The sequence below is a fragment of the Aedes aegypti genome, chromosome 3 (assembly GCF_002204515.2).
Source record: "Aedes aegypti strain LVP_AGWG chromosome 3, AaegL5.0 Primary Assembly, whole genome shotgun sequence".
Lineage (NCBI taxonomy): Eukaryota > Metazoa > Arthropoda > Insecta > Diptera > Culicidae > Aedes > Aedes aegypti.
This window is the reverse complement of record NC_035109.1, coordinates 57,194,743-57,207,770: the sequence shown is the minus strand read 5'-3', so window position 1 is coordinate 57,207,770 and position 13,028 is coordinate 57,194,743. Positions and strand designations below refer to the sequence as shown.

General features: G+C 38.9%; 1 protein-coding gene across 4 annotated transcripts in view; it reads left to right on the top strand.

The window, feature by feature from the left end:
* LOC5579882 (hemicentin-1) overlaps positions 1-13,028 on the top strand; it is a 609,400-nt gene that overhangs the window by 435,216 nt on the left and 161,156 nt on the right. For all 4 annotated transcript variants that reach the window (XM_021855614.1, XM_021855615.1, XM_021855616.1 and 1 more), the window contains one exon: positions 258-458. In XM_021855614.1, the coding sequence (XP_021711306.1) occupies positions 258-458 (201 nt within the window). The remainder of the gene's footprint in view (positions 1-257; positions 459-13,028) is intronic.

Here is a 13,028-nt window from a genome sequence, read left to right as displayed (position 1 = left end):
TCTAATAATTGTATATGCCATTTTTGATAAAACTGTTTTCCCTTCTTTAAATGCTTGTTAGTCCGTCTGCCATTTGGAAACTAGTCGGGTTGCCATGACCCAGTTTCCCTCCCGTCTGAAATGCAGAAAATGTGGACGGCCATAAAACTAAGCGTGATTTTGTATTCAATCGATTGTGTGATTTACGAGCCATGCCGCTTGCATTGAAATACTAAAATTTGTGTTTTCCATTTTTTCCCCTTCATTTTTCCCCACAGGTTCGTACATGTTGGCATGGAAGCGGGGCATTGCAATTCTGACGGCCGGATCGACCAAAGTGACGCCGGATCCGAGGGTGCGACTGGTGAATGGTTACACGCTGCAAATACTGGATGCCTCCCAGCAGGATGCCGGCGATTATATCTGCCAGATGGCGACCATGAATCCCCGGGAGATAACGCACCATGTGGAGATTCTCGGTAAGTTGATAGAGATATGAACAAATAGATGTAGGATAGATGGTTTATCATAAAAAACTGGTTCTGTTTCTTTTATTGTAGTTCTTGGTAAATCTTATAGATACAACTTATTGCTTGTATCGTTGAGAAAAACATGCACGAATCATAGGGAAAAATCTGTACCTTTGGAAGAATCTGCGGAAAAACTCATGATAAAACTTTAAGAGGAACTTTTGGGAAAAAAATTACATAAACAGTGGGCCTGTCTAGAAAATTTCTTAACAATGATGCTAGACAATGGACTAGATTCAACAACAATTAAAAGGATTTTTCGACATAACTGTGGTTTATTGAACCAGACCTATAAAATAGAAGAACGAATAATTTGGAACTCTGTGATTTTCGAGCAATCACAAGGCTGTAAAAAAAGAACCAATGAACAAATGTATGTACTGTCTTCGGAAAAGTTGTCCCAAATATACACTTTTATCAGAGAAAAATATGAAGTATGATGATTTGGTTCTACCATCTATTGTAGCAAGGCAGCCTATAGCACTGGAATAATCTGAAAAGCGATTTGATCAAGATTGTGCTGTTGTTCGTGAGCAGTCAGTCTCCTGTATGAAGGGCCAAAAACGGATGTGCGGACCCGCAAGCAGAGACACTTGCACGAAACCCGCGGTAGGGGAAAAGAATCTTCTTCCAGAAGAAAGTTTTCACGAACAATTGTACAATCAAACCCTCGATTGACAGAATACTCCCAATAGATGGGGTCGAAGAGCCCGCCCTCAATCCACGAAATGTTAACAACAGGGAGGAGGCAGTCCCAAGCTCCCTGTCCAAATCGCTTCATTCTGGTGCCCTGGTGGTCCCTCCCAACCCAGTTATACATGATATAAAAAGATAAATAAATACAATATAAATTAGAACAATCTCACCAAGTTTGTTGGAACCCCATGCAGATTTGTAACACTTAATGAACTGGATGAACTCTCCAATGACCAATGATGGTTTCATTTTTCTTATGGTTTCCTATTTACACTATATGCTACACTGCACTCGCGAAACATTTCATTATTAATTGTGTTTACTTCACGCAAAATTTAATAAGATTGAGATTTCTCACGCGCCATATAATTATTTTAGTTTATTTTCATACAAAAAAGGGGTTCACAAACCCTAAAAAAATGTGTTACGTAATAAATGGTCAGTCCCTTGATGGTAGGAAATGTTGATCTAAAACTACAAAATACTTATTTTGCAATTTTTTTTATTCCGGGTATCCTGTAATGTAACTACGACCCACGCAATTAAACAAGGCGTTACAATGTCACATATAGCGTCACTCGTCGATTATATGCAAATCACACGATAAACGCGTCACGCTTCGCTTGACGCGCCGCGTTACTATGTCGTCGGCCTACAGCTTTCGGTTGTTCCACTTCTAACACCACATTTCGTCGTTGTCATGACAACATAATGCTCGATGCGCTTAGGTTTACGCACACACGCTTACTGATCTGAGGTACCCATGGCTTCCTGTAAATTCTATGCGTACTTCAACCACATGATTTTATATAAATTCTTGAATTGAACAACTTTATTAGGAAATATTTATAAAATGCTTTACATGCCAACTGACAACAATTCATTCAACACCATTGAACCCCATTAGAACAACGTCATTCAAGCTTCAGATGAAAAAACCCCTCACTTCACTCCACCCACACGACAACAACACTACAATGACTACGCCAGGTTTTTTTTCACTTCACATCGGCCAAGCCATTACAAAATCTATCAAACATCTCGTAAATACCATAATTTCACAATTTTTCACTATACACCATGAAAATTCATTCCTATAGTGGTTATCACGCCTGATGGTATGGGTGCCCTAGTGTAAATGTAGTTGTGAACCTTAGAGGAAAACAATATGCACTCTGTCTCGAAAAACACCCAGAATTCGGGTATAAATTTCTCAAATTGGGTAATATTTCCATATGCATTTTGATGAGTCTGGAAAGCGTGTGCAAGTTTCTTTGAGGAAAACAAAAACAAACTGTGTATGACGAGCGTATGCTAGTCTACGTGTGTTCAAATGTCACTAAGCTCTATATCCACTGACACGCACTATCCGCTACTTTTTTTTTGAGAAATTTCTTCCATATTATCGAGAACATTGCATTTAAAAACAGGAGCCGCTTCCGCGCACGTCTTCGCCTTCCGAGCACCATTGTCCACTCCATCAGAGAAAAATATGAAGTATATGCCTTTATGACCTAATTGACAACCTAGAACATCCTGAACATCCTGAAGTTTGGAAAATTGAACTATAAGTACATACGAAGCGTGAAATGCTGTTTGTGAACCTAAATGATGTTCAGGCTAGATAATACAGAATTACTCTTTTAACGAAAACACTATTTCACTTGCTTTTGCTATGTCCTGGGATGTTCTAGGACGTCCAAACTGTCCTGAAGCACACTCTTTGAAATCTACAACCGTAACAGTAATTGTTTGGGTTAAAAACAATAACATTACAAATTCAAATAGAATCTACCAACCTCTTAGAATCTCAAGAGCTATTTCAAGGAACGTTTGGGATATTCCAGGGCCTCCAAATTACCCTGGAGTTCAGAACTTCAGGTCTACACTTGTTCCAGTAATTATTCTCGCAAAACTGAGTGAAATTATATAATCTACAATGTTTACTGAACCTTGTCACGGATCAAAAGGCTACTTCAAGAAACGTTTGAGGTATTCCAGGCCCTCCAAATTACCCTGGAAATCTGAATTTCATGTCTATATTTATTCCAGCAGTATTTCTTTCTAAACTGGGTGAAGTTATATAATCTACCATGTTCACTGAACTTTCGCACGTATCAATAGGATGTTTTAAAGAACGTTTGGAATATTCCGGGCCCTCCAAATTACCCTGGAGTTCAGAACTTCAGGGCTACACTTATTCCAGAAATTTATCTCGCTAAACTGAGTAAAGATATATAACTTACCAAGTTTACTGAACCTTGTCACGGATCAATATGCTAATTCAAGGAACGTTTGGGGTATTCTAGGCCCTCCAAATTACCTTAGTGTTCGTAACTTCAGCTTTAAATTTGTTTCAGTAATTTATCTCACTAAACTGAGTGAAGTTATATAATCTAACATGCTCACTAAACCATCTCATGGATCAATAAGCTCTTTCAAGGAACGTTTGGGATATTCCAGGCCCTCCAAATTACCCTGGAGTTCAGAAATTCAGGTCTGAACTTGTTCAAGTAATATATCTCGCTAAACTGATTGAAGTTGTAAAATCTAACATGTTCACTAAATTTTCTCACGGATTAATTAGCTGTTTCAAGGAACGTTTGGGGTATTCCGAGCCACCCAGATTACCCCGGAGTTCAGAAATTCAGATCTACAATTGTTCTAGTAATTTTTCTTACTAAACGATGAAGTTATTTAATGTTCACTGAGCTTTCTCACGAATCAAAAAGATATTTCAAGGAACGTTTGGAGCATTCCAGGCCCTCCAAATTACCCTGGAGTTCAGAACTACAGGTCTTCCCTTGTTCCAGTAATTTTTCTTTCTAAACTGAGTGAAGTTATATAAGCTACTATGTTGACTGAACCTTCTCATGGATCAATATGCTGTTTCAAGGAACGATTGAGGTATTGCAGATCTTTCAAAATTTCCCCAGGACTTCAGAACTTCAGGCCTACTATTTTTCCAGTAATATTTCCTTCTAAACTGAATGAAGTTATATAATCAACCATGTTCACTGAACCTTCTCACAGACCTATTTCAAGGAACGTTGGTGATATTCCAGGCCCTCCAATTTACCCTGGAGTTCAGAACTTCAGGTCTACCCTTGTTCCAGTAACTTTTCTCGCTAAAATGATCAAAGTTTTCCCTTTGGGGCCGGCACGGTCATTTATGACCGCAGTCGGAAAATGGCTGTATAAAAAGAACCAATGAATAAAGTTTACTGTCTTCGGAAAAGTCCTTGCAAATATACTTCCCTGTCAGGGACAAATTTTAGGTGTATGCCTTAATGTGCTACTTGGAAACCTAGAACATCCTGAACATGCAGAAGTCTGATATATAGAATAATTAATATAAAAATAGCTTAAAATGCTTTTTGTAAATACAATTGATGTTCGTACTTACCTATTACCTATTATGTCAAGAAAAACGCTGCTTCACATGCCTTTTCTTGTCCTGGGATATTCTACAACGTACAGACTATCCCGAAGCTCAATTCTCGAAATTTACAGCAGTCGTTGCTTGCGCTAGAAATAATCAGCGATGCCAGATTTCTTTGGAAATCATTCCGTTGACGAAAAGTGATAAGCTGGGGGAGAGATCCCCGGCATTGCAATTCCGTAGATTTCCGTTGGAAAAATCCGTAAATTACCGTAGAATAATGAGAATTTCCGTAGCTTTCTGTAGAATATATACATTTTCCGTAGAATTATCTTACGGATCCGTAGAAAGTGCTCAATTCCGTAGATCTACGGAAATTTCCGTAGATCTGGCAACGCTGCAAATAATAATATTTTCAACTCAAACGGAATCTATTGACCTCTGAGAATCTCAAAAGCTTTTCCAAACTATCCTGGAGCTCAGAACTTCAAATCTGCCCTTGTGGCAGTGTTTTTTTTTTCGCTAAATAGAGTTCAGTTATATAATCTACCAGGTTATATAGGGCCCCCATAGCCGAAGCTGTAAAGACGCGGGTATTCATCATGACCATGCTGAGGGTTCCGGGTTCGATTCCCGATCGGTCCAGGATCTTTTCGTAATGAAAATATTCTTGACTGCCTTGGGCATAGAGTAAAGGGTGTCCACGATGAAATTGCCACACACAAAATTGATTCGCAAAATTCGAGTTTTCATCCGAATGCCATCAAAACTTCAGGGATTGAGAAATAACTATTAAACTTCATTTTACCATTTTACTCGTATTTTATTTACAGTCCATACGTAAATGCCCGCACCTTGGTGTCAACCCCGGCTATGAGATTCTGCACAACCTGTGAATAAACCGGTTTTTGCATGTAAACCCATACTTTCATGGACAACGAAACATATGTGAAGGCCGACTTCAAACAGATCCCCGGCAACCTGTTTTTCACGGCCAAGGATAAGTTCAGCGTTCCGGAGCATGTCCGCACTCAGAAGAGGTCCAAATTTGCGAAGAAATTCCTGGTTTTGTCAAGCCATCTGCACGTGCAGGAAGCGGAGTGCACCTTTCGTGACCTAGGACACGATGAACGGACAAGTGTACATGAAAGAGTGCCTTCAGAAGCGGCTGCTCCCTCTCCAGAAGGCCCACAACGTCCCAACAATCTTCTGGCCGGATTTGGCCTCATGCCACTACTCCAAGGACGTGCTGAAGTGGTATGCGGATAATAAGGTCAATTTCGTGCCGAAAATGTTCAACCCTTCCAACACTCCGGAGCTCCGCTCCATCGAGAAGTAATGGGCGATTATGAAGCATCACCTTCTTACACACTTTAATTATTTTGCCGACCTCAGCAAACGGATTACCGAGAATCCAACAGCTGAGATTTCGGTAAAAAAAATTGCCGAATCTCGGTAAACTTTTTACCGAAATATCGTTAAAATTTTACCGAATCTCGGCAAACCAATTTTTTTACCGAGATTTCGACAAACGTTACCGAGATTCGGTAATGGTTTACCGAAATCTCGGTAAAAGTTTTGCCAAGATTCAGCAAATATTTTACCGAGATTCGGCTGTTGGATTCTCGGCAATCCGTTTTACCGAAGTCGATTTCGGAAATTAAGTGTGTAAACGACCTAAGGTAGTGAAGACAGTCGAGGAACTGAAGAAAGTATGGGTTCACATGCAAAAAACGGTTGATTCACAGGTTGTGCAGAACCTCATGGCCGGGGTTAAGGCCAAGGTGCGGGCATTTCCGTATGGACTGTTAATAAAATACGAGTAAAATGGTAAAATGAAGTTTAATAGTTATTTCTCAATCCCTTAAAATTTGATGGCAATCGGATGAAAACTCGAATTTTGCGAATCAATTTCGTGTGTGGCAATGTCATCGTGGACCCCCTTTATCTTCGTGCCTGCCACACTGTGGAAGTACTCAAAGAACACTAAGCTGAGGAGCAGGCTTTTTCCCAGTGGAGACGTTACGCCAAGAAGAAGAAGAAGAAGAATCTACCAGGTTCACTGAATTTTCCGTGTGATTAAATGGTATTGCTAAATACTTTTGAGATACTCAGGGTCATCCGCGATGCCCTGCAGCAGTCCCTGAAATCTACAGTCGTAGCCTAGTCCGTAACAGCAGTTGTTTTCACTTATAAAACAATCGAAATCTGTGAACCTGGGGGTCGCCTCTGGTCGCATGGTTTGCTGCTAGGGTTTGATTAACATCAATAAAACAGAGTAAATATCAATAGAATGATTCGTTTATAAGGATTCAAATTCATCGTTAAACGCATGTACCATGAGCTTCTCAAGAGTGTTACGTCTGTTTGTCTATGACAGTACAGTAGTGACGCCTCTACACGTATAGTCGTGTTGCACGATTGCAAAAAAGAAGTAGAGCTCGAGATTTGTATGACGATTACCGGATCTTTTCGTAAAGGAAAGAGTCTTGACTTCCTTGGACACAGAGTATGGGCGCATGCCTGCCACACGATATATCCATGCATAAATGTCATTAGCTGAGAAAGATCTCAGGTAATAAATGTGGAAGTGCTAAACTAACACTAAGCTGAGAAGCCAGCTTCCTCCCAGTGGGAACGATATGCCAAGAAAAAAGAAGGATATTCGTCGACAAACACATATATTCAAAACGTGTTTCTACTTGTTTACGCATTTAGACTCTACTGACGTTTTCACAAATTGTTCTCAAACAAAAGGTGAAAAGCAGGGGGGTTGAAAATAGTATATTTTTACGTGACATAATTTATGGATGCTTCCCAATAGATGTCGCTAATTATGACTGGAAACTTTGTCGAATACACCATGTTTCGGAAGTGCTTCGTTTCGTGGTTATTAATTTATTACCACTAAATCCTGACTCTCATCGCGTTGTAGATCTTGTGTACTGAACATCCCGACAAATTATATAATCTAGAACATTCGAAATGATCTGATAATATTTGCTGAACACTCGGAAGGTTCAGAATATACGGTAGATTACAGTTCATCACCTTGTATGATGAACAAGGTTGTTATTACAAGCATAGACTTCAAGTTATGAACTCAAGAGCAGTTTGGAAGACCTAGCACCTCCCAAAAAAAATATTTGTCATCATTTCTTGTTATGTTTAGCATTTTGAGCACCAAAACTATTGAAAGGCGTTCAAAAAACTGTACAATAGTTCTTGGAAAAAATCAGGCCCCAAAGGGTTAAAGGACACGAAAATCTTGGAACTGTGATCGTTAAGTACGTTAGCGTCTGATTCCATAATCAGACGCTAACGTACTTAAAATTCGACACAAATTTACGTCATTCGGCTACTTTCTTCTAAGTGTCTCCAAAAATAAGCAAATCACATGATTTTTGAGAGTGTGCAAATTAATCAAATATTAATACAATGATCACGAAAAAAAGACTACAGGAAAGTGATATCTCAGCATACAACTAACGATCGTAATTTGACAGCCACCTTGGGCCTTTTTTAACGTTGTGATAGCATCCGTTTTAGAAACACGGTATGGTCGAGAATGGGTTCTTTTTTTTTTCAAATTGCTCAGAGTTCTCTAAGCAAAGAGTATATCGTGGCAACTACTCGTGCCGTACAAAAATGACAACTTAGACAAAGAAAAGTCTCAATTTATCAATGTGCTCAATCAGTCAATCAGTTGATACAAAATGCCAAGAAGAAGATACATCTGATAGTCGAAAGATGAAAACTAGTTTTAAACCGTTATCTTAGTGAATCATATTTGAGATGCAATTGAAACCAAACCTTGAAATAATAATTTAAAGCTTAAGTCGTAGAATTGGTATTCAAAACACCTACCAATTTAAAAACGGTTAAGCGAGCAACTTCAGAATGATTTGTTATATTCTCAATGCACTGAACAAATAATTCATCAGCATCACGTTATAAATAGGTTGACGTATATTTATCACAATAGAAAAACAAATCTTCAACTTTCATCCCATAAAATTGGAAATCGCATGATATTGTGCAATTCTCACGTAACCAAAAGCTCCAAATGACTGCTCAATAAGTACGTACGAACAGTACTCTTATCGTCATGTGTGTATCCACTCGCACACCTTTCCGTGCTTACAACAATAAAGAACTACAACCGAAAACGATGAAAAGTTGCTCCATCGTGGCTGCCTCCGCCTTGCAGCGCAAAAGTTCGCCTTAAGATTGGCCCGGCTGAATCCGAGTGCGGAAATAACAAGATAATCAAGGTTCAATATCGGTCCCAAATCGACATTCGATAAAAGTTGGGTGGGCGGACATAAAAATGGATGCGAACCAGGCAAACTGCACAACCAGCTTACGGAAAACACAGAAATGGACATGGGTTGACATGGGTGGTACGAAGTGGCGCAGGAATTGTTCACTGAGAAGCATTCCGTAACCGATTTTCTTTCTTGTTGGCGAACGGGGGCCATTGTACCCGTACAGTTTGTTCGGGGAAATAAAGATCTGCAGTCATGGGCGTAGCTATACCTAATGCAATGATAGATTTTCATGCGGATTTATTGAAATTTGAACGAAAATACAGGTTTTTATTTTTTGATGATTGCTGATGATTGTATGATGAATTCTTGAGCCTTAAAGGAGCTCTCTATTACTGAAGAATGCGTAGCTCTTGTCTTAGAACTAAAGTAAAGTTAAAAAAAAACTAAATTCTTATGATGCTTTCATTGATATTTCGTGGATTCCTAAAATTTTCAAGAACGAAAATCTAGGAATTTTTGCAAAATCCCTGACAAAAAACCTGGGAGAGATTAATTTTGAATTTTAGGCAGAATTTTTGGGAGATCTGTGGTGAATTTCTAACCAAATCTATGAGAAAATTATCGGCAGAAGCCTGGAGATTATTTTTTTTGTTCAATTGACCAAGGGGCAACGAGCCCCTTCTGGCTACTCCCATACCTATAATGCTGGGAGAAGTAGGACAAAATTGAAGCACCAAATCTTATTTTCAGCACCTACCGTCGTCATTCACTTCGGGCTCGTGCTCCAATGGGTTTTAGCGGAGTAATTTTTGGAACACTGTTAGAAAGGTAAGTTTACCGGAAAATAGTGGCAAATCGTCGCAGCTCGCCACCGTCACACAGGAGGTGCGCGCATCCGACGATGGCCAGTCCCGATCCACATCGAGTTATGGGTGGGCGGGCACCGAGCTGCCTCTAAATGGTGCAAAATGTTTTATTTATTAGCTCTCCATACCGTGATTTATTGCCGAACAGTTTGGGATTAGTTGCCGGTGGTATAAATCTTTCGATTCGTTCCCGTTTATTGCCGGAGAAAAGTGGCTGTGTACCAAATGTGGCAGGTATCCTCCCGCATGAGAGCATTCCCCGAAGCCGAGCCGGGGACGTCATTTAGTTATACGGAGACAGAGAGAGCGGGAAAGTTTTTTTTCCTGCCGTAAGCTGGCCGGGCATCACTATGGGCAGTTTCCATATAGCCTGGTGACCAACGTATCGTTTGGCATCGTACGTCATGTTTAATAGTTTTGTGATACAAATGTGATGCATATAGACCACTTGTGTGATGAACTTTATGAAAACCATTATTAATCTTACTTGTCCATGGGTACCTCGTCATTTTTTTTTTGGTTCTTAATTTTTCTCAAAAACTAACTTTGATATACTGTATCAAAAAAAAACTACAAAAGATCTTGCTCTAGTATTCCATAACTGTCCTAATACAAGTATTAAATATGGGATAAAACACAAGGAAACCTAACAGAATAAGTCATTTTTTTACTTTTTGGTCACCTGATCGCCCAATGTGGCCCGTGAGTGGTCAAGGCAATTTGGTTGCGCCAGTCAGTTTGGGCGGAGGAACAACTTCACGGGGGAATTTCAGGTCAATTCGAAGGCCACTCACGTCTAGGGACACGTGCGGAAACGGACGGGCACTTTTCGTTGGAAATTAAGAGTTTTGCTTTTTATAGGCAATAATTTTTATTCATTATTGATGCCATTACGGTTCGTTGGAGCGGAACGGAAGCAAAAACTTTTCCGATTCCCTGTTGGAGTAATTGGGAGAAATGGATGCACTGCTGGCAATTTATGGCTATGGGAATGAATTATATGGTTTGAGGGTACAGATGCTATTGGTATGCTAATAGGCGACGTGTTTAATTCATTGGATTTACTGGAAAATTTCCAGTTAATATTTTAGAAGATAACATTCATTAGACAAAGTGACGAGTAATGCAGTATGGCCTTTACCGAAATTATTTTAAACTATTTCAGAAAATACAGTCAGACTTCAACTAACAAGAAAAATTCCCAACACCCTGGTAATCCGATTTTTTTTTCGAAATAATCCAAATCATGTAGCTTCACCATAAACCAGCATATTGACTGCATTTTAATTTCTCATGTTTTTTAGGATACCCTGCTCGAGGTTTCCAGTGATGATGATTTCCCTTATGAGAATTCATCTAAGAAATCGATACATTGACTTCATTTCTTAAAAAAAATAATAATAGAATATACTAGACAGAATTACTCAGACAATATATAGCGGGATTTTTTCTCGGCATGGTCAATTTTTCTATACATGAATGGCAGAAATTTACCCTGGTAAACTTAGAATTTCATAAATTATTTGATTATTTTCCAAAACAAATTATAGCGATTTTTTTTTCAAAGAACTTTGCGATATTTTTTATAGCTTTTAGTATAATTAAGTTCCAAGGCATTTGTATTTGTATTTGTATTTAAAATAATTCATCTGACAATATTTCGTCTTAATAAATAAAAACTATACTAAGTAACTACAGACCTAATTCGATTTGCAAATCGTTCAGTTGGTTCGTCAAAATTGAACAGATCTTCAACAGCCGTAAACTCACGAATACAAGTAGTTATAGGCTCATTATACCCGAACGCGGTCCTATGAAATATTGGCTGCAGCAACGTCGTGTTTCGGAGGGATCGGTTCGGTACTCGAAAGTTGATCAGCGACAACAGTTCTGGGCTATCAATTTCACCGGTCAACACTTTGGCCACAAGCAGCGATTGCTGGATTTTCCGTCGATGTTCCAGGGGAATATTGAAGAGTGCCTTCAGATTTTTTGAAAATCTCTTTGAAATTTGTCAAATAATATTGTGGGACTTGTTCACACTTTCAAAGCGAATTACTTTCACGTCTACTTTTTATTAGCAATTTGATTCTGGAACAAATTCCCGGATTTATCTAAAATTTGTTACTTAATCTTTCAAAAGTTCAGTTTTCCCTTGCAATTCCTCCAAAAGCTCATTGTTTCTGTTAAATTTAATACTGAGATATTAGACTGAATCGATTTTGATAAATTTTTGAAATCAAAAAACCGCATAGTCATGGATGATAGTAAATGTTCCCAAACGAAACCCTGCAAAATTTAAAAATTCTTGAAAATCGATTAGCTACTCGGAAAGCGACTTGAAGTTTAGTTTGAGAAAATAATTTATTCAGTAAGGGGAAACGGAACCTGTTAAAAATTAATAGAAAAAATACTATAAGGACGTATTCAAAATCATCTCCCTAGCTAAAAATTTAGGGCATGAAACAGTGAACATTTTGTTAGAACACAACTTTCTAGTAGCTCTTCCAATAAAGGAGTTGTTAAATTTGAAAGCACCGAAAATTTTTGACGCATGATTTGCCGTTTTTTAATCTGGCATCACGGTGCATTTTAGGAAGGTGGATGGCAAAGCCGCCTTCCGCATCACCGCCTCTGGATGGAGGTGCCAAGTAGTTGTTGAAACTAGTTTTACTTCAATGTTAAATATCCTTGTGATTTTCACTAGATAGAAGAACGGTGTCTTCAGCAAAGTTGTTACCTAGTTCAAGGACTACCCCTTGGTGAGCCTATGTTTTAAGAATTCAACCGCTAGGTGGCGCTAGTGAGCAAACAAACGAATCTACCACATTTGGTCGAAAGACATTTGGTCGAAAGTACATTTGGTCGAACGGACATTTCGTTGAATGAACATTTGGTCGAAAAGGTTTATTTAAAACAGAAAGCAAATGATATTTGGTCGAACTGACACTTCGTGTCTAAATAGTATGTAGCATGCAAGAGTGATTGAATAATGGAAAAGTATCAGCCATTTTACAAAAAATTGATATAAGCATAAGCATAAGCATAAGCATAGATGACCGTACAATTCGTAGTTGCTACTCCGTGATTGACTAGAACAATCGAAGTTGCACAGAGATTTATTGAATGGGTCTTGGGATTAGCTTACCATTCTCAATGTGCACAAATCGAGAGCTCAAATTTTATAAGTCAATAACGGCGCCGGCCACGTCCTTACGGTCATCGGGGAAGGGAAGGAATGTTAGTTCGACAACCGTTGTTACTAGAGACCGAGATCACCTCTGCATCTCCACAGTTGTCATGG